The sequence below is a fragment of the Eptesicus fuscus genome, chromosome 5, assembly GCF_027574615.1.
Source record: "Eptesicus fuscus isolate TK198812 chromosome 5, DD_ASM_mEF_20220401, whole genome shotgun sequence".
Taxonomy (NCBI): Eukaryota; Metazoa; Chordata; class Mammalia; order Chiroptera; family Vespertilionidae; genus Eptesicus; species Eptesicus fuscus.
In genome coordinates, this window is record NC_072477.1 from 71,181,575 (window position 1) to 71,204,865 (window position 23,291).

At 38.0% G+C, this 23,291-nt stretch overlaps 1 protein-coding gene across 2 annotated transcripts in view; it reads left to right on the forward strand.

Moving 5' to 3' along the window:
- DPH6 (diphthamine biosynthesis 6) overlaps positions 1–23,291 on the forward strand; it is a 167,048-nt gene that overhangs the window by 25,208 nt on the left and 118,549 nt on the right. Inside the window, exon 4 of one of the 2 annotated variants that reach the window (XM_008142972.3) lies at positions 7,824–8,009. The exons of the other annotated variant lie outside the window; for it this stretch is intronic. Coding sequence (XP_008141194.2) covers positions 7,824–8,009 — 186 coding nt within the window. Of the gene's footprint in view, positions 1–7,823; positions 8,010–23,291 lie in introns of those variants that run through there. 2 annotated transcript variants of the gene reach the window in all.

Genomic DNA, 23,291 nt, shown 5'->3' on the forward strand with positions numbered 1-23,291 from the left:
TATGATTCCTCTATTCCCACTTTGCTGTGAGTTTTTATCAAAAATGGATGTTGGATTTTGTCCAATGTTTTTTCTGCATCTATTGATATGATCATATGATTTTTATCTTTCAATTTGTTTATGTGATGTATCACATTTATTGATTTGGGAATATTGTACCAGCCTAGCATCCCTGGAATAAATCCCACTTGGTCATGGTGTATGATCTTTTTAATATATTGTTGGATCCAGTTTTATTGAGGATTTTATCATGTGTTCATCAGGAATATTGGCTGAGACTAAAATAATAATACAAAAGATTAATGAAACCAAGAGTTGGTTCTTTGAAAAAATAAATAAGATTGATGAACTGCTAGCCAGACTCATCAAGAAACAAAGAGAGAAGACCCAAATAAATAAAATCAGAAATGAAAGAGGGAAGGTAGCAACTGATACCACAGAAATACAAAGGATTGTAAGAAAATACTATGAACAACTATATGCCAACAAGCTGGACAACCTGGACAAATTCCTAGAAAAATACAGTCTTCCAAAACGGAGAAAGAATCAGAAAACCTGAATAGGCCTATAATAATTGATGTTATAGCCCTGGTCTGTAGGGCTTCACAGGGTAGTTTTACCAAACGTTCGAAGAACTAGCACCTATCCTCCTCAAACTATTCCAAAAAATCCAAGAAGGAACAACTCCAGGCTCTTTTTATGAGGCTAGCATTACACTAATTTCAAAACCAGATAAAGACACTCCAAAGAAAGAGAATTACATAATATGGAGTCTTAATAGATTCTGTAGGCTTTTGGGCACCATGTCAGATTAAACCTGGCTTAATTAATTGACTGTAAATTAATTGACTTCTTGTATTCTTCTTAGGATCTTTCTCCAGTATTATCCTGCAAACTCCTACCTACAATCTCCCTAAAGTGTAGATTCAGTCCTATTAGTCTCTTCATCATAAATTTTTGTTGCTTACCATCGATTCGTTAGATGCTCTGCAATATGACTTGAACTTACATTTTATCTTTTCCCATCCAGTATTTCTCTACATAGAACGTATGTTCCACACTAAATTAAACTGTTATTCCCCCACATAGTTTCTGTCTTTCCTGCATAGTGTTATATTTTAGTGAGAATTAGCTTTCCTCTCCAATTCCTTCTTTTGCATGGCATCTCCTTTTTGATCTTTCTTGATGTGCCCCCACTGAGTATAGTATCTTCTTCCCTGGAACCTTTTTAAAACATTGTACCTCTTTTGTGTACTTAACCTATCTTTACATACAGAACTACTGGTTTTTTGTTTTTGTTTTATTTTATATTGTGGGTTTTTCTTTAAAGATTATAAGTACCTTGAGGGGCAGGTACTGTATTTCATTCTTTTTTATTTCTTATGGGACTCCATACAGCTCTTGGAGTCTAAAGACATTGTGTTCTACTATTCTCCTCTGGAATTCAGTTATTCCATTTGTAAAATGTGGATATATCTTCCTTGTTGTTTTATTTCTCTGTTTTGAGGATAAATGAGAAAATATATGAGGGCCTCTTTAGGTTTCTAGAAATATTGATGCTGTTTAAGATAGTTTTTTCCTTTTTTCTTTGCCTACCAATTTCAGCTAGCCTTAGGTTTCCTCTACCTCCCCTCCCCCATTTTTTTTAGTCCCTTGCTTCCAAAATAATCCAGTGCAGCTGAATAAAGTCATTTTTTTCATGGCATACCAAGTTCCATTAGTATATTATTATTAAATAGTAGCTGCAAGTTGGCATTGAGATGAGTGTAATTCCTCTTGACTTTATTAGTATGTTAATGCAGAGAAGAAAAAGAATGGTAATTGTTCAAATTGTAAAAGAGATTTTAATGGGGGAAAATTTATATTATATAGTGGATTGAATTTATCCTTTGACATTTGTTGCCTATAATTTTTGTCCCTCCTGAGTCTTTTTTAGACTCTTTCAGTCAAATAACTCAGCCTTCCAAGAGAATTAATGTTTCCTATCTAGTTCCCTACATGAATAAACTGAAGCATGGTTTGTTTTGAAAGAAGATAAATAAGTGAACTCAGAGATTAAAAAAGGTTCTTATTAGTAGATGCTTTCTTTCTATTAAAAGTTATTTTGGTGTGTTCTTTTAGGATCTAGCTCTATGCTTGTTTTCAAAATTAAAGCAGCCTGTTTTCTATTAACTGTTTTGTAAAAAGTCTCAATCAGGAAATTCCATTGAACGTTATATGAACTGAGTTTAGGGAATTTAGAATTTTGAAGGAGTATATGAAAAATTAAGAGATTTTAAAAAATGGCTTTTTGAATGTCCAAAGGTAGTGGATTGGGCTATTATATGTACTCCTGTATGTAAGAACAGTTACTTCTCAATGTCAGCAGAATTGTATCACACTTATTCATAGAATTTACAGTGCTGGGCTTTGTGGGTACTTTGTGTACTTACTTGCACACACTGGGTACTTAGTGAGCTGTTGTTAAATTAAATTTACTGAACAAAATTAAGACTATCTAACCTTGACAAAATTCAGCTAATATTGATCGTTGTGTATTTCTGTAAAAAGAAGTTGACAAATCAGAAGAGGAAACAACTATCTATTAGACATTCATTATTTCCCTTGTACAGAATTCTTTGCTACCTACTATAAGATTGGTTCTAGAGCCATTACAAAGAATTCATAAGACCGGTTCTCTTATGGATTCTTTTTTATATAGTAAGTAGAGGCCTGGCCTGCGCCCTCTCACAATCCGGGACCCCTTGGGGGATGTCAGAGAGCCAATTTTGGCGCGATCCCTGCAGGCCAGGCCGAGAGACCCCACCAGTGCATGAATCCGTGCACCAGGCCTTTAGTATGCATATAAGATCTTTGGTTATCTCTTCCTGCCCTCCCTGCTTCCCTCTAAGATTCATCAGACTACTCCATGTTTCCATGCATGTGGTTTCTGCTCCTGCATTGATAATCTGCCCCATTGTGGTCAGTGCACGTCATAGCTACTGGCTGGTCAGCCGGTCACTTAGGCTTTTATATATATAGATAGATAGATTTTGCAGGAAGATGAGGAGGAGAAGGAGAATCATCATCATTTGGTAAATAACCCCTGGTCTTTCCTTTTGAGCCTTTCACAATTTGGATCCTTTAACCCTTTGCACTTGGATGTTGAGTGTGACTCGACACGGTTAGCAGTAGAATAAAGGAATCGAAAAAAGCAAGCTAGTGCAAAGGGTTAATAATAGTTATTGGTCTCATAGTTATTTTTCTGACTACCTTAACCCTCACCTACTGATTTGAGTGGTCAGATAACCCAGACTTGATCACCCAATGCTAATAAGAATTAGTCTAGTGGACTTCAATGCAGGATAATGTGATAATTTAAGACAGTATTTCTTAACTAGAGAGGAAAGGTGTTTTGAACTCTAAAATTTTGTTTAAATTTTCTGGGAGAGATCCTGTATTTTATCATAATCTCACAGTGGTCTGTTCTCTTCAGAAGTTTAAGAACTACTGTTTTAACCATCTTGCAGAAAGCTTTGTAGCCTGAGGGTATTCATGACTACTCAAGTCACGAATCAGTTGTCCTCTGAGCCTGTAATACATACTGTGCTGTGCACTGTGAGGTCAGTGGGCTTCTGGGATTTCCAAAGAGTGAAGAGGAGAGTAGCCTGGAGGTAGGACCTGAGCACAGCCCAGCATGCTGTGCATCTTACAAGGATATGAAGATCTCACAGATAATAAAGTGCAAAACAGCATCTTAAAATTTCAGGTAAGAAGTGTTGGGGACCAAAAAAGGGAAAATAGACGTGGACACTTATGTATTCTGGCAGGTTCTTAATAGGCCTTTGGATTTTATGTTGAAGGAGAGAATGATAAGCATAGAAAAGGCATTGTTCCTGATTTCCTCAAGTGTAGCTTTCTTATTTTGAATTTCTCTAGCATTTAGTTACTCTTTTGGGTAGTTATTACATTATGCCTTGTTTTACACAATTTTTTGTATATCTGTAATAATAAAAGTGTAATATACTAATTAGACCGGACAGCCAAAGAACCTTCCAACATCCTTCTGGATGACTTTCCGGATAAAGCCGGGGCTGCAAGGGCCGAGGCAAGCCACCATGGCTGCGAGGGCCAAACCCCTTGCATGAATTTTATGCATTGGGCCTCTAGTCCTATATAATAAAACCCTAATATGCAAATTGACCGACCGGCGGAATGATAGGTTGCTATGATGCGCACTGACCACCAGGGGGCAGACGCTCAACACAGGAGGAGCACTGCTCAGCCAGAAGCTCAAGGCTGGCGAGTGCAGTGGTGGTGGCGGGAACCTCTCCCGCCTCCGCGGCAGCACTAAGGAGCAGCGAGCTGAGCGGTAAGAAGCAGCTTGCAGGTGGGTGGTAAGGAGCAAGGGGTCCCGGACTGCGAGAGGGATCCCAGACTGGGAGAGGGATGTCCAACTGCTGGCTTAGGCTCCGGGGGGATCATCCCCTGAGGGGTCTCAGACTGTGAGAGGGCATAGGCCAGGCTGAGGGGACAACCCCTCAGTGCACGAATTTTGTGCACTGGGCCTCTAGTATAATATATCTTCCTTGTTAGTTTATAACCTCTTGAAAGCAGAGACTATGTTTTTTAACTTTGGATACTCTGCAATGACCATCATGGCACCTTGTCCATATGAGGTGCTCAAAATTTTTTGTTGTATGTTGTTTTAGGGAAGCTGTTAAGAATTTTCACCATATCACACATTCAACTTTATGGTGATCCAAGGGTGAAATTTCTCTCAGGACTTAGTCTTTATAATAGTTAGCTTTACTATAAATATTGGACAGTTTTTATTGTATGGAGCTGTACTTTTACTGTAAATCATGCAGCTCATTTGGTTTCCTCTTTATATTGATTGTTAGTAAAACCAGAGCCATATGAAATTTTCAATTATTTTTGTCTTATTGTAATAACTAGAGGCCCAGTGCATGAAAATTCATGCACTGGAGGGGAGGTCCCTCAGTCCGGCCTGACCCCTCTCACAGTCCAGGAGCCCTCAGGGGCGGGAGGCGACCCGGCGATCAGGGGAAGGCGATGCCCCAATCACACCTCTGCTGCTGCCATTGCCGGTAGTGCAAGCCTTGTCCGGCCCTGGTTACCTGAGCCTTGGGCAGCCGCCATCCGAGGCTTGCCTGCACCTTGGGCCGGCCCTGGGCGGCTGGGGGGCTGAGGGGACTGGGGAACTCTGGAGGCAGGCATGTAGCAGGGCTGAGGGGACTGGGTGCCATCATATTGTGGCTGTGGGTGCCGCCATCTTTGAGGGCGTGACAATTACCATATTCCCTCCTTATTGGCTGTGGGTGCTGCCATCTTTGAGGGTGGGAAGTCAATTAGCATATTCCCTCCTTATTGGCTGTGGCCACCACCATCTTTGCAATGGCGTGAGGGTCAATTAGCATATTCCCTCTTTATTAGACAGGATAATTGCTGTTGTTTATGTAGTACTACCTGCCAGGCACTGTTATATGCTCTATACATTGTATTCTAATTTATCCTTATATCAACCCTGGTTTAGTATACCTTTTTGCAGATAGGTAAACTGAGATCGGAGAACTTAAGTAACTTGTTCAAGGTTACACAGCTCAAAAGTGGTAGAATGTGTACTTTTAATCACAGTGCTCTGCTGCCTCCCAGCATCATATTTATATTAATTCATACAGATATTACCATATTACAATACATATGTAATACACATATAAACCAGTAAGGCATGTGTTACCTAACAGTGAGACAGAGGGGCAGGCATGTGGTTTGATAAAGGGGAGTGGGTCATTAAGATCAAAGTGATGTATCAGTGTTTGATCTCATTTCATTTCAGAGCTCAGTAGTTTTAGATCATTGCTACTCAAAGTGTGGTCAGGGGCTGGTGTTAGTCCATGAAGTGTTTGTTATTGGTCCAAGGTCAGCTATTTATAGAAATTGAAACTAAGCATTGAGAAACTTTTATAATCATTGAGAGTAATTTTATATGTGTTGACTTTAATAATTAAAATTTGGCCTTGTATTTTATATCCTCTTAAAATTTAATTTTTGGTAACTCATTTTAATTGTATTTTACAGAAGTTTCAGTCTTTAAAGGTTTAGAAATTTTTTTAAAAAGTGGTTCTTAACATAGTTTGGGAAGCACTTTGTAGGAACAGCTTTTCAAGTTTTTAAACTATTGTTTGTCTAAAAAAGAGAAGACATTATCTGCAGCTTGAATTACATTCTATTTTGTACCTGTTTCTGAATATGAATTAAGAATTCATATATTTTATTACTTTGTCAGTTTCTTGGTTCCTTGAGAAGAAGTCCTAAATTGAATGGACTTTTTGGGGTCAAGGGAATTTTTTATTTTTTTCTTATACTTGGTACTTTTCTCCAGAATGACACATTTTAATTAAGTTCTTGATCCAAGATAATAGTGTGAGGAACTTGTCAATCACCCATAGTTAGGATCTATTTTCTTGATGTATAAAAATAGCTAATAAGGCAATTTGAATTTTTTGAATATTCATACTGTTCCCTGGAATAATATGAAAGTAAAAAGATAACAGCAACAACAAAACATTGCTGATGATGCCAGATTTTCCTTTTTAAGGAAAGCAAAGGTAGCTTCAGGTGATATTTGCAAAATTAAAATCAGTTTTTAATTTTGATTTTTCTCTTTGGGTGGGTTGTGACAGCCCCTTCTCTAATATGTTTTAAAGTAGTTTTATCCAAAGTTACAGACCTTAACAGGATTATTCAATATCATACAATCACTATCTCCTCTTTAAAATAATCTTTCTGCTGATCCTCTAAGGTATTGTTTGATAAGGAATCCCTAGCTATCTTTTGTATTTTTAAAAGCTGGCTTCCAAAGAAAGAAATGGGATAAGGACATGAACAGGCATTCCAAAGAGAAAGAAATTTAAAAGTCCAAAAATGTTCAGCCTCACTAATTCAAAATTGCAGATACCATTTTCACAGATGTAGAGATGCTATTGGGTTGGAAAAGGGGGTATCCTCATGTGCTGCTAGTAGCCCTGTAAATTGGTTAAGCCTTTCTGAGGGTAATTTCACAGAACTCATCAGACACAAAAAAATGCACTGTCTCTTTACTAAGCCATTCCACTTGGGGGAATTTATTCTAAGGAAAAAACAAAGGATACACTCTTAGATTTAGAAAACAGTGGCATACTGTATAGCATCAAAAAGAAAGTTGCAGAAATATATCTGTATATATTAAGAGAAGGAAATAGATTACCAAAACTCTATATGGTATAATTACATTTTTGTAAATATATTTGTCCAAATATATGTGTAGGGAATATAAAATGTCTGAAGGGTATATATGTATATATTAAAGTACTAAAAGTGTTTATATAATTTTTGCACATTTGGATTTTTAAATTTCTTTCTTATAGCAAGCATGCTTTCAGACCTCTTTGTTGAATATTTGGACTCCATTTTAAAATGTACAGAATGGTACAGGAAGAAAGGAAACCCAATAATCAACAGGATGTCGCCATTCTCCAGGTCCTTTTCTGAAGGTTCACCAGGAGCTTGTTTTTCTTTCAGAGCTGGTTCTTGAAAGCTGAGTTTGAGTTTTTCTTCTTCTTTTTTTTCTGTGACAAATGCCTATCATTTTCTAAACAAGAAAGCCTATGTCCCAGTTAGGTGTGTGGAGTTCTTTTCATTCACTTGCAGCCCTGTTGTGTTAATACTGAATAAGCAGAGACAGCCTGACTGGTGGTGAAAGATGGTAAGCCAGCCTCAGGGCTTTTTCTGGTCAGCCCTAAACCTCTGATTGCCACGTTTTCCTAATTTCCCATTTCCAGGGCATCACTAGAGTGACCTTGTTTGCTGAATATGATGCTCTGACTCTCCAAGATTTTCACATGCATTTGGAAATGGGCGGTCGAGCGATTGTTTACAGGACTCCAAATGAACTGTGCACTCACAGCAAGTTTGATAAACACACATTTCCTCCTTTTATCAGTGAGATTGCAGAATGTGAAGTATGAGTTTCCAGTTTTACTCATTCCCCTCAACTCTTTTCCTGTTTAAAAACTTCTACATACTAATTGGATTCTGATCTGCCCCTGTTTTTTATTCTGCTTAGTGGTAGTTGACGGCTTATTCTAATACCTACCTAGCAAGGTTTGGCAGTTCTTCAAAAATAAACTTTCCATGTACTCAACTTAAAGGAGATTCATCCCAAGGAATGTAATGTGAGCACTAATTAACAGTAATGACTGCTAATCACTTTGCTTTTTATACTCCTTTAGGAGCACTGCTATTATCCAATGTAGTTAAGTAAAATGCTTGTATATGAATCAACAATGCTGAATCCTTTTAGCAGATATTGCTTACAATCAAGCTTTGCATAAATTAGAGTTAACTAAAATTGATTTTAATATGCTGTTTCTTTCTATAATAGTAAACTAAAATATCTAGTTAAATATACTGAATATTAAAAAGACATTACCTGATTTTTGTTTTTTTTGTTTTTGGGTTTTTTTTGCAAACATCCTTATGGAAGATGGAAAGCAGTATTGCAAATAAATTTTCTCACAGTTCAAGACATTTTCTCTTAGATTTCTTTGAAATTGCATGTGACATACTCTTCATAGTCACAGCAGCACTTTGATTCTGCTGTAAGCATTTTATCAGATCAGTGAAAAGCAATAGGCTTATGTTTAATTTTTCTGAATTTGTGCCTTTACTTCCTAGAGAATCTTACAGTTTTTTTAAGTTATATAGCCCGTTTATATAAACTTGGTACATAAGATTGTGTATTCAGTGTTCATTAAAAATGGTTGTTTTGTTAAGTTTGACTATAATAGTCTAATAATAAAAGCTTTCTGTTTATTTACATGCATTCAACATACCTACAACCTGCCTTGCCTCAGGAGGAGACTAAGCAAAACTCATAAATTAATAATTTAAGGAATTGATACTCAAGTAGCATTTTGATTAAATTAGTAAGTGAAAGCCTTAGAGTCAGTGGTGGCCACTTTAATAATGCTTTACTTTTGCCTTTTATTGGTTGAAAATAACTTTTTAAACTAGGGCTTTTATAATAAAATGAAATCTGCATGCCATCTGAAGCCCCTTCTCTTTTTGATTTATGAGTAGGCTAATGTATTATTGAAGAATTTTTTTAACACTCTCACAATTCTGCACTTTAATTTCAGAGAAGGTGTTAATCTCTCTGGAAGTTTGAGAGTGACAAAATGAGTTGCATACAGTTTTCTTAGGGAATTTGGGATTCTTTATTGGAGGCCTTAGTTTTCTGATGATACCTGTATTGATGGTGATTTATCTAACATGTGATGTCGTATTATGGTTTGATGTGCATCAATAGAGTAGACTGCTTTCTCATTTTACATATTATCTCTAGTTGCCTAGTCATGATGTTGTAATTTTTATGGGGAAGATTAGTGTTTCTACAGAAGTTCAGCAGTTTCGGACATTATTTTTAAATTACCAAAACAAAATAATTTAATTTTCATTTTAGTTTTGTATTATTTGTAGTGTCAGAAATTTAAAATTTTGGTGAATAAATAAATGGAAAAAGTTAAATGGTAGTTGTTTAATAGGAAGCCTTATATTTTATATACTAGTCTTATTATAATACATTGCAAACTAGTCTTATTATAATACATTGTATTAAAAACTCTTTGGCTCTACTTAATTGAATTTAGTTTCAAAGAATTGTAACAGAAATTCTGTGAGAGAACAGAAAATATATGGAAGCTTAATTGAATGCTATTCAATATGTACTTATAAGATTTGTGAGTATTGTAACTTATTTATTTTATATCTCAGTACTATTGCACAATATCACAAAATGCATGCTTAAGAGGGAAAACTCCTTTTTCTATTTTGCTTTGAGTTTGAGTTTTTATGTGTAATAAAATTAAATTTAAAAAAGGTGAAGATTTCAGTTTTGATCCTTTTTTGTTTTTTTTGTTTTGTTTTGTTTTTATGTAGTATGTTTACTTTCATGTGAGAATGATTGATCTGTAGCTGCTATTTTACCCAAACAGGGGACAAATGGAATTGGCCTTTTAGACAAAAGTATGCAAACAGACTGCATTCTTTCTGCTGATAGAATTATGGAAGGACTGCATGAGGTGCCACATTCATTTTGCTATTGATTGTGAAGAGGATTCTGCACTGGGGTGCTGTTTCTATTGGATAAGGAGGTGCTATGATTAGTTACCTTTCTCGTGAAAGCACTACAAAGGGAAATGCAAAATGTGTGCAGTGCAGTGTTCTCAATTTGACAGTTGTTTTTGTTAAGTCTTTTTTTTTTTTTTTGCCCCATTGAAGTCCAGCCTATTTTAGAAAAACATACATTTTGTTTTTCCCCCTTATATTAGACTAGTAGATTTCCATGCATTTTTGACTCTTTAAAGAAATTACACATTACCAACAGTTTTTCTAGCTTCTATTGTAAAGCTTCAAAGCTGATGCAACAGTGCCCTCTATAGTCTTTTAGAGAACAGTAGTTTAAGGTAGAGGATTTGGAATATTCAGGTAAGGAGCAGGATGTTTAAATTTAATTTTTGCCCAGACAAGAGACTCCTTTTTCCTAAGTAGACATTCTTGTTTTTCACTAGCGGCTTTACTTTAAACAAAGGGAACAAAAGACCATTCTGAGTTTTCATTTAGAATTATTGGCTACCTCTTGTTGTTACCCAGTGGTAAATCTCAAGTTTTATCAGACATTCATCAGAGTAATTTGAGATAGAGGAATCTTGCAAGCTGTACTGTCTCTTCATGAAATATCTTTTTGAAGTTGAGTTCCAATAGGAGTATTTTTTAAAAAATAATTTAGTTCCTTTGTACTCCTTTCTTCTATTTAATTAGAGCCTGAGTGGGCTGCCTAGAACTTAACTTTTACTTGTTCCTGAATTGTGTAGCCCAGGCTTTATACATGACATTATTTAAATTCAAACCAAGGGAGTCACACAATGACTAGCATGTTTGCCATTCATTAGCATTGATTTAAATTTTAGATTTTCCTTCCTCCCTTTTTTGGTTACCTTTTTTTATATTGTATATGTTGATAGCTAATTTTTTTTGTTGTAAAACACAACTTTATATGAAGATATTAGGTGATAATAAAAGCAGACATCATATTTAGCTATGATTAGAAGAGAAAATTACTTGAGCTAAGTTTATTTTGCTTCTAAAAGTATTTTAGTAAAAAGAGCATGGACCCAAATCTTAGCTTCTCCATGTACTCACTATGTAATATTGAACACATTTCTTAATCTCCGAGCCTGCTTTCTCATCCTCAAAATGGGAGCTAAAAATAGCTCATCTTTTGAGGTTTTGGTGAGAGATTACAGATAATGTATATAAATTGGCCAAGTCATTATACATGCTCAAATGGCAATTTTATGCCAAAAATCACAATGTGAAGGTAAGTGGAGGGTTTTTGTGTGTGTGTGTGTGTGTGTGTGTGTTGTGTTTTGTTTTTTTTGGGGGGGGGTGTTGTTGTTTTTTAATGGGAAAGTTTCAATATAAATCTAGAACACATTAATGCATTTTAGATTCCTAAAAATTACTATATCATAACTTTTGATGATGTATATGAATCTGAAAGCCAGCATGGCATTTCTTGGTGATGTGGACTGACAAAGTGAGATGTACATTAACTTTCAATTCCTTACAGACCTCATTCCCAAACTTCTGAAATAGGCCATCTTTATAAACTTAACTTTGGTAGAAAGACATTTACCCACAAACCAATATTTGGCAACATGTAAAAACTGATAATAAATGAAACTCAAAAATAAAGGAGTCTTTTATTTTTTTCTCTTAATGTATCTGGGAACACTTAGGATGCTTTTCATTTACTAGTGTTCTTAATAGTAATTTAGAAGCCTTATTTTTCACCCAGCTACAAAAAGAATGATAATTAAAAATAGACCGAAGTGGAGCTTTTCTGATAGAAGTGGAGGTGGGGGTCTAATGTTCCTCCCCTTCAAAGGAGCAAGCTTAAAAACCTGTTAATAGTATACCATATATGTGTGTGTACAAAGGCTTTGTTCTTCTTTGGTTTGGATTCAAAGCACCTAATTCTATGCCTGGCACATAAATGCTCAGTTAATTAATGTGTGCTGAAATAAAATATTTTTGAACATCAGGCTTTCTCTTATGACATATAATATTTGAGATCCTATATGTATTAAAATGTACAGTTAATGTGACAGTACAATATTACAGTAATTGTTTCTTTGTGAACCATTTAAAACAAGCACACTTCCAGTTTAATTCATCAATTTATTATTTAAAAGTCAACCAGATGGTTACAACTACAAATAATAATGGGAAATTAATAAAAAATTTAGAACTTGTTTTCAAGATAATTAAAAGATGTTGTATTATATAATAATGGATTTAGGTAAAGATTTAGACACTTCAGATGACCTGATGATAAAAATAATCTTGCACAGAGAACTTATGGATTGAATTTTCTCAACATTCAGTAAAGCACCGTTTTTCTCACGGAGTTCTTATTTGTGCTTCATATTGATTTTGAATAACCTTGAATTTAATATTATAATAAACCACATATTGTTTTTAGTATATCACTTGGGTTAAAATTGAGAACTGCAAAAATGTCTTTTTTTATCGTTATAAAGAAGGAACCAATGTTTGAAGCTGATAAATGAATAGGCTCTTAGTAATAAACTGAATGTGGTAGTTCTTTTTAAAATAAGGACCAGTTGCAGTAAGCAACATATTTAAAGTTAAATTTTGGTTTACAAGACTGACAAGATGCTGTCTACCAAAACAAAAAGAATAATATATTTTTTCTTTGCAGTGAAAGTACCAAATTAAGAATCTGCTTAATTAAAATAATGATAAATGTAGATTACATTACTGAAGATAGTGAAATACAGCTGCTCTGTCTAGTGAGAGCCTGCATAATTTACCAAGACTGTACAAAGAAGCAATGAAGCAGCCACTGCAGACTGTTAGAGGAAATGTTCTGTTTATTCTACATACATTTCTTTTTTTAATTAAAATGTCAATGATAGTTTTATAGCAGTCCTCAAAAAAATCCTTTAAATTTCTTCAAGGTAGTAGAATATAAGATGAGATCATTACTATTGCTGAATGAAACAGATTAAACCTGAGGAAAAAATAGTATGCTTTAATTTTTTATTAATTCAGTTTTCTTTATTATGAGTTGATATTTAAATATGTGATGATATTTAATTTTTACATGAGTTTTGCATGAAAGAAATGGGGCAAAATCTTTGAATATACATTTTATTTAAAAATCTCTTGGAGTCACAAATCTTTTGGGTAGAGCTTTAAGTAGTATTACATACAAATAAAGATATAGATATGCATCCTGTGGAATTCTCAAGGTGGGGCAGACAGCTCTGGGTATATTAGGATTATCTGGGTGGTATTTTCTCCTCAACTGCATCACTGGACTGTGATGAGGTCTAATATGTTGCCAGTGTCAGTGTCTAGAGACCAAAAAGAAGTTGAGGAACCAGTTACACTGTATATTTTAATTTTTTACTTTAATGATGACTAATGATATCTTCATAATTATGTATATTTAAGAAAAACAATATTGTGTGTGGCAAGATATATTGGTGGTTGTTTGTTTGTTTCTTTGTTTGTTTTGCCTCCAAAGGATAAGTGTGGACTCTGGAGTGAGACTTGTCTGCATTCCAGGCTCTGCCACAGGATAGCTGTTTGACCTTGGTTTAGTCAACTTCTCTTCACTTTAGCTTTCACAATTGTACATTGGGCTAGTGGTAATCCTATCTAATAATCTAATAATCTAATAAAGAGGGAATATGTTAATTGAACCTCACGCTTTCGCAAAGATGGCAGCGCCCACAGCCAATAAGGAGGGAATATGCTAATTGACTGCCCCGCCCTCAAAGATGGCAGTGCCCACAGCCACAAGCTGGCGGCACCCAGTCCCCTCAGCCCAGCCAGGGCAGCAGGCGTGTGGCATGGCCAGGCCCGCCCCCAGGCTGGTCCAGCCGCTCCGCGTGCCTGCCTCCTGAGTCCCCCAGTCCCCTCTGCCCCGCATCCGCTCAGGGCTGGCCTGAGGCGCAGGCAAGCCTCAGATGGCGGCTGCCTAGCTGCCCAGGGCTGGCCGAGGCTTGCTTTGCCGGCAGGGGCAGCAGCAGAGGTGTGATGGGGGTGTCGCCTTCCCCTGATCACCGGGTCGCCTCCTGCCCTTGAGAGCTCCCAGACTGTGAGAGGGGGCAGGCCGGGCTGAGGGACCTCCCTGACAGTGCATGAATTTTTATGCACCGGGCCTCTAGTACCTACATAATAGGGTAGTCTTGAGCATTTAAGATCAAAATCCATGTAAAATAGATAATAAAGGAAGTCATAATAAATGTTAAATATTACTTTATTGTTATTGTTATTATTTGGCACTAGATATAACATTTCTCTTGCATTGGAGCAATAGGGCATTGTTCATACTTAACCAAGTTAGTAAGATCAGTGCTTTCTGTCATGATTTATCCGTTGACATAGTTCTAGATAAGTTAACCATGCCCTCTGTGTCTTAAGGCTTAGTGTGGTAGAAATTCTACTGCTCCCTATTTCGTCTTTGATTGTCTTTTCTCATAGTGCTTCATGTGCTAGTTTCTTTGGCATTTTGGTGAATGTGATGTCAAAGTTTGTGCATTTCAATATATATGTTTTGGACTACCCTCACTTGATACCAGATTTAATTGAATATTTTCCAGGGTTCAGTTTTCTGAAGGGTCTTTCAAGTGCCCACTTATTAAAAACTTCTCAACTATGAAAGCTTTATAGGCAGAAAATGTACACATCATTAAGAATTTGAAAAATTTATATGTGAAAGTAATATGAAGAGAAACTTCTTCAGATGATTTTATCCTATATGCTTTTTTAGAGCTTCAATGAAATGATAAATGCAAGAGGCACAAAGATAAGTCACACACTATGTAACCATTATTCATAAAGTGTACACATGCAGTGTGAGTTGAAGAATGTTAACATAACATTTTATTTCCTCATAATTTGCTTCAGGCTTTTTGTTGTTGTTGTTGCTAGAGATGTAAATAATTAAGGCACAGTGCCTGTCTCAAGGACTTAGTTAGCATTTGAGTTTTAAGGGAGTAAGTTACTGCTATGTATTCATCAAAATGATTATTTTTGATAAATGCTTAGCTCTTGTAAAAATATTTCATATTTCTTTTAGTGTACCTCTTTGTTCTGACTTGGCATTTATTCTTCCTTGTCTGACCTTTATCACTGAGTTTCTCCTAAGAATCCTGTGGTCTTTAAAGGTTCAGTATTACTCTAGCTGTGCCTGTTTGGGAATTATACTTATGATTCTTGAGTTAGCTTATAATTTTGATTAATACCTTTAAATAATTTATCAGTTACTTTTAACCAATTTAGTCTTAGAGTTTGTATGTTTCTTCCCTATCCTGGTCCTCCCCAATAAAGTGCAGATCATTTTATATTTATTTAGTTTTTAATGTTTCACCACAGTACTACTATAAGGTGTTTGACAAAGTGAAGCTTGGTTTCTCCTGCACGCTATTATATACAGTTTCATATATTAGGTAAAACTAATTTAGTTTGTGAAGATTTTACAAGTTTTAAGATGCCAAACTTACGTTGATGATTTCTCCTTTATGATTAATTGATAACTGATTTTCTACTGCATGTAAATCACTGCATTCACTGAATTCCTGATTTTGTATGACAGATTTAGTGTGACTACTCTTTGCCCCATGTTTTTTTTTTTTTTTTTTTTAAAATATATTTTATTGATTTTTTTACAGAGAGGAAGGGAGAGAGATAGAGAGATAGAAACATCGATGAGAGAGAAACATCGATCAGCTGCCTCCTGCACACCCCCCACTGGGGATATGCCCTCAACCAAGGTACATGCCCTTGACCGGAATCGAACCTGGGACCCTTGAGTCCGCAGGCCGACGCTCTATCCACTGAGCTAAACCGGTTTCGGCTGCCCCATGTTTTTATTGACTTGGAATCAATTGATCAGTTAGGCAATCTGAAATGGAAATGATTATGAAGCATTTACAATCAAGCAAAGTTCAGGGAAAATATAGTGAGTTACAACTTATGATTACTAATTACTAGTAACATAGTAGCTTGTTTTATAAAAGACATAGCTTGTGAATTATACAAATACTAGAGGCCCAATGCACGAAGATTCGTGCAAGAATGGGCCTTCCTTCCCCTAGCTGCCTGCAGCGCCTTCGCTCTGGCCAGAGCTGCCTTTCCGCCTTCCCACGCTGCCCAGAGGCCCTGAGTGGCTGGGGTGGTGTGGAACACCTGCATCGTCGCCATGGTGATGTTGCAAGCGTCCCGCCCCGCCCCCAGCCCCTCGGTGCCTGTGTATTTAAATTAACCCACCATCTTTGTTGGGTTAATTTGCATGCTTACTCCTGATTGGCTGGTGGGTGTCGCAAAGGTATGGTCAATTAGCATGTTACTCTTTTATTAGGTAGATTTAAGTACATAGTGTTCATTATCTGAACAGTTTAAAATGTGTTTTAACTAGGTTTAACAAAAGCAAAGAAAAGAAGCAGTCATTATAGCTATCAATTTTGTAGAAAACAAAATAAGGTTCTTTAAATTTTGTTCTGTTATGATTTGATAGTAACTAGTTTCTTTATATTTAACCTAAGACTTGGAGTAGCCATCCTCAAACTAAGTATCCTTATAATTTATTTTAATAACTTATTTGCTGCAATTATTTGATACTTTTGCACAGTAAAAATAACATTGGCATTGTTTTCTTTATCTAGTTATTAGATTCTAATAGACCTGATTTTTCTGCACTTTTATTTCATTATTTGTTGTTTTCATGCCTAACTACGTGATTTTTTAAAAGCTGCCTGTTATCTCTTATGTAGTCCTAAGAAAGAGTTTTTTTCTTCTGAGACTAAGTTCCTCATACTCCTCTTGCAGACAAACACAATTTCTTTATTTCGTGAAGAACCATTACCATAAACTTGAAGGGTTTTTATATTGTTCTTCTTGTCTTATTTTTATCTAAATTATTATTTAATTTTCTTTGATACTTATAACAACTGTGTTTTTAACTTAAATATATAAAAGTATAAAATATATGAAGATCTTACTTAAAATTCAATTATTCAGTGTTAACATTTTGACATTTTTCACACATATATATTTAACACACATACATAGACATACACGTGTATGAGTGTGTGTGTAATCATTTGTGTATATAACTTTGTATACTGCTTTTTAACTTTAAGTATCAGGAGCATTTTCCCATGCCATGAAAACTTCATTATGAACATAATTTAATGGCTACTTAATACTCCATCATGTGGCTACATGATGATTTCCTTGATGATTTCTTACTTTTGTAAATTAGGTTGAATCTAATTTTTACTGTAAATAATAGCACTTTGATATGGGTACATCAATTATTATCTACATTTTTGAAAATTAATTCCTTAGGATAGGTTTGTAGACTTAGAAGTAGTGGATCAAAGTACATAATTATTTTTCAGGCCATTGATACATATTACCTAATTGATTTCCATAAATAACACCTGTTTAAACATGCATTATTTGTATTGTGAAACTCTCAGTCTCTGTTTAATGTATATGAAACTCAACTCGGAATTCTGTTTTTATAGTTCCTGGCATTTGGTGAATACAAGCTGGGAGTAGCATTCTGCCCATCTTTGACTGCATTTCACTCTTGGAAAAATGCCAAAGAGATATGTATTAGGGCAGTTTAGACATGTAACTCAAAACATAGGGTGATTTCCCCCCCTATTATTGTGAGAAGTCAGTTTCCAGTAATTTAATGGGGCTACCTGCAATAGATAGCCAGCTGCAAAGAGGGCAGAATTTTAATATACTGTATGCTAATGTGCCATGTGTATGAACACAGATGCAGTTATAGATACATATGTTTGTTTGTTTTTAACAGCTATAGATGTAATGTTATTTGCAATTCAGTTTTTCGGATAGGTTCTATTTTCTGAATAGCCATATCGTGTTCTCCTCCTTGATATCAACTAATGTATTTAATATTGGCATTATTAAGTTTAGCAGTATTAGGAAATTATTTCCAATTTTCTCTCATCAAATAAATGATGATGGAGATCATAGTAGAGTCATTATTTGGGGGATATATATATTTAATATATTTTTATTGATTTCAGAGAGTAAGGGAGAGGGAGAGAGAGATAGAAACATCAATGATGAGAGAGAATCATTGATCGCTGCCTCCTGCATGCTCCCTACTGGGAATCGAGCCAGCAACCTGGGCATGTGCCCTTGAACTGAATCGAACCTGGGACCCTTCAGTCCACAGGCTGATGCTCTATCCGTTGAATCAAATCAGCTAGGGCTGGGGTATATATTTTAAATATCAAATGTAATATTTTAGACTTTACAAATAATACTCTAGGTTTAAGCTGCAATTTTATGTCTACTAACTACCTCATAGAAAATACCTTATGCTTCTCTCTCTCCCTTTTTTTATTACCTTGTATTATTAGTGTTGGCTATTTTTACTATGCCATTAAAAAGAAACAACTGCTGTTTTGAATTTAGTGAACTATTTAGTAAAATAATAACAATACTAATAGTACTATAATAATAGTAAGTTCATTTGTAAGAATAAAACAAGTAATACTTATTTTATGGTAATTTTTACTAAATTCTTATTTAGAATTTGGAAAAATAATAGATTACCTTTTTAATATTATAACTACCTTTTGTTGTTGATTTCCTTACTTTCTCCAAACTAATTAGGAAATCATGGTTTCTGTAACATATTTGATTTTTAATCCTCTTTTTTAATCTTTGGTAGTTTCTTATCAGTGATATGAAAACGTTCCCACCATACTGGCTTGGGCATGTGTGTGTAAGAGGAAGTGTATGGGGGTGCTTTTGAGAGTGGGTATTGCCGTTCTTCTCTTAGCTCCTAAGAACTCACTTTGTTTTTTCTGCTTTTCAGCTTTAAGCATATATATATATATATATATATATATATATATATATATATATCATGCACACTTTTATGGTTACATTCTCTCTATTCTTTTTCTTCATTCTCATTCTATCTTCACTTTTCCTCTTTCATCTCTCACATGCATCTGTGCTTGCACATACACACATTTACATGAATTTTCAGGTGTTAAAATAAAGATTGCAGGACCTAGACCTAATTTAATGGCTGAAGTTTTACTCACATTTATTCCCTTTCTCTTTTATTATTTAAATTGTGCTCATCTGTAATATTTATGGGTTTTTTTTATCAATACAAAATGTTCTGTCCTTTACTGTTTTATGTCTCTTACTGAAGATTAAATGGTGGAACCAGAAAAACTCTTAGATCAGAGCATCTTGAACTTCAGTATGCATGAGTCATCAGGGCATCTTATTAGAAACTAGAGGTCTGGTACACAAATTCATGCACCAGTGAGGTCCCTCAGCCTAGCCTGCGGGATCATGCCGAAATTGGCTCTCCGACATCCACTGAGGGATTCCGGATTGTGAGAGTGTTCAGGCCAGACCGAGGGACCCCACTGGTGCATGATCAGGGCCGGGGAGGGACACGGGAGGTTGTCCAGCAGGGGAGAGATGGCAGCAGGGCCCCAGGGCATGCCTGGCCCATCTCGCTCAGTCCTGATCGGCCGGACCCCAGCAGCAAGATAACCTACCAGTCATAGCATCTGCCCCCTGGTGCTCAATGCATGTCATAGCGACTGGTTGACAGTCTGCTGCCTGGTGGTCAGTGCACATCAGAGCGAGCAGTTGAGTGGCCTTAGCATTTCATTAATATACTAGAGGCCCAGTGCACAAAATTTGTGCATGGGGGGGGGTTGTCCCTCAGCCCAGCCTGCACCCTCTCCAATCTGGGACACCTCGAGGGATGTTCAACTGCCCATTTAGGCCCGATCCTGTTGGGATCGGGCCTAAACAGGCAGTCAGAAATCCCTCTCACAATCCAGGATTGCTGGCTCTCAACCACTTGCCTGCCTGCCTGATTGCCCCTAACCGCTTCTGCCTTCCAGCCCGATCACCCCCTAACCACGCCCCTGCCAGCCTGATCGACGCCTAACTGCTCCCCTGCCGGACCGATTGCCCCTAACTGCCCTCCCCTGCCGGCCTGGTCACCCCTAACTGCCCTCCCCTGCAGTCCTGGTCGCCCCCAACTGCCCTCACCTGCAGGCCTGGTCCCTCCCAACTGCCCTCCCCTGCAGGCCTGGTTGCCCTTAACTGCCTTCCCCTGCCGGACCGGTCGCCCCTAACTGCCCTCCCCTGTCGGCCTGGTCGCCCCTAACTGCCCTCCCCTGCCAGCCTGGTCGCCCCCAACTGCCCTCACCTGCAGGCCTGGGTCCCTCCCAACTGCCCTCCCCTGCAGGCTTGGTCGCCCCCAACTGCCCTCCTCTGCAGGCCTCCCCTGCTGGCCTGGTGGCCCCCAGCTGCCCTTCTCTGCAGGCCTGGTCGCCACCAACTGCCCTCCTCTGCAGGCTTGGTCACCCCCAACTGCCCTCACCTGCAGGCTTGGGTCCCCCCCCAACTGTCCTCCCCTGCAGGCCTGGTCGCCCCCAACAGCCCTCCTCTGCAGGCCTCCACTGCTGGCCTGGTGGCCCCCAGCTGCCCTTCTCTGCCGTCCCGGTCGCCCCTAACTGCCCTCCCCTGTCGGCCTGGTCGCCCCTAACTGCCCTCCCCTGCCAGCCTGGTCGCCCCCAACTTCCCTCCCCTGCAGGCTTGGGTCCCCCCCCAACTGTCCTCCCCTGCAGGCCTGGTCGCCCCCAACAGCCCTCCTCTGCAGGCCTCCCCTGCTGGCCTGGTGGCCCCCAGCTGCCCTTCTCTGCCGTCCCGGTCGCCCCTAACTGCCCTCCCCTGTCGGCCTGGTCGCCCCTAACTGCCCTCCCCTGCCAGCCTGGTCGCCCCCAACTTCCCTCCCCTGCAGGCTTGGGTCCCCCCCCAACTGTCCTCCCCTGCAGGCCTGGTCGCCCCCAACAGCCCTCCTCTGCAGGCCTCCACTGCTGGCCTGGTGGCCCCCAGCTGCCCTTCTCTGCAGGCCTGGTCGCCACCAACTGCCCTCCTCTGCTGGCCCGGTCACCCCTAACTGCCCTCCCCTGCAGGCCTGATTGCCCCCAACTGCCCTTCCTTACAGGCCTGGTCCCTCCCAACTATTCTGCCCTGCTGGCCTGATTGTCTACAACTGCCCTCCCCTGCTGGCCTGATCGCCCACAATTGCCCTTCCTTGCTAGCCATCTTGTGTCCACATGGGGTGGCCATCTTTGTCCACATGGGGGAAGCCGTTTTGTGTCCACATGGGGGCAGCCGTCTTGTGTCCACATGGGGGTGGCCATCTTTGACCACATGGTGGTGGCCATCTTGTGTGTTGGAGTGATGGTCAATTTGCATATTACCTCTTTATTATATAGAATTACGCTTTGATTGGTTGAACGAATGACTGGATGGCTGGACACTTAGCATTAGGCTTTTATGATATAGGATTCAAGGTCTGATTCAGTTGTTCTGGGTGGAGCCTGAGATTTTTTTAAACATGTGCCCAGGTGGAGCCAGTTCTGTTGGTCTGAGGCCACACTTGAAGTAGTGAGTTTTTAGATTCTGGTTGCCTATTGAGAGCATCATTTATTTTAGAACCGGGATATGTTAATTTAATGCCAGTTTTCTTGTAAATTAACTATAAGAGTCTAATATCTAGAGGGATGAGGGGGTTACATTTTCTTTTAAAACATAATTTACCATGTTTCTACAGTTGTTCTCGATTTTAGGAAATGGTAACGCATTTTGATTTAAAAGATCCATGAGTCTTAGATCTTCTGTGATGGTTCCATGTACAGCTACCCTGATCTGGTTTGCTACTAGTGTAGATTAATGAGACATTCATCAATGTTTATTTTTGATGATTTGATTTTATTGTATATCATCTCCCATTGATAGTTGAAAAACTTTTCTGCTGGTATTCCATTGTGTAGATGTACCACAGTTTTCTAAGAAGGAATTCTCATCATTTGCAGCAACCTGGATGGAATTGGAGAACATTATGTTAAGTGAAATAAGCCAGTCAATGAAAGAAAAATACCACATGATCTCACTCATTTATGGATAATAAAGAACACTATAAACTTGAACAAAAAGATAGATACAGAGACAGTAAAGCATCAAACAGACTGTCAAATTACAGGGGGAAAGTTAGGGAGAGGTGGGGGAGATAAGAGATCAATCAAAGGACTTGTATGCATGCATATAAGCATAACCAACGGATGCAAAACTCTGGGGGGTGAGGGCATATATGGGAGTGGGGTGGGGGGGGTGGCAATGGTAAGATATGTACACATATAATACCTTAATAAAAAAAATTGAAAAAAAAAAAAGAAAGAAAAACTTTTCTGCTGCGAGTTTTAAGAGTGAAGGATGAGGGGTGGGGAATTGGGAGCAGGAATGGATGCTGTGGTATAAATGAGAATTAGGTTACTGCAGAGAAATGCTTTTACTCTTTCTCATCATAGGCAACTGGGTTGAAATGCTTTACCTGTTGAAAGTGAGAAAATCACCCAGTACATATGCAGGAACTGTTCCCATTATGCCTTTAATAAGATGTCTTTTATGTACCTTAAATAAAGAGAGCCACATGGTTTGCTGTACAAAAACAGGCAGCTTCTAGCCATAAGAATGTATCAGAACCTGCAGCAGTTATTAGAAGATGAGCTGGTTTTAGAAAAGAGATGGTATTGCCTAGTTCTGCAGGTTGGTCTATTACTTGCAGTGCAACAGTCAAATGTGACCATTGTCAAAACGCCTGAATCTTTAAACATGTCATTGTAAAGTATCTTGGTTGACAACATTGTTGAGGAAAAATAATCAAATTATCTAATACTAGAGGCCCGATGCACGAAATTTGTGCAAGAGTAGGCCTTCCTTCCCCTGGCTGCCAGCACCAGCTTCCCTCTGGCACCCAGGACCCGGCTTCCCTCCAGCTGCCGGCAGGCACCTGGGACCTGGGCTTCCCTCACAACCCTGGCTTCGTCCAGAAGTTCGTCTGGAAAGATGTCCAGAAGTACATCCGGTCTAATTAGCATATTACACTTTTATTATTATAGATGGTTGGTTCCTAAGATGGTAGAAGCCACTTACTCTATTATAAATTCAAAGAAAGGTGGGAAGCCTTTCCCTTATCAGTAAGAATTGTGCTTGAAAATTAATTGTATTTTAATTTATGACAAAGAAAATTCAATCTAGCATGGATTTTACTTTTT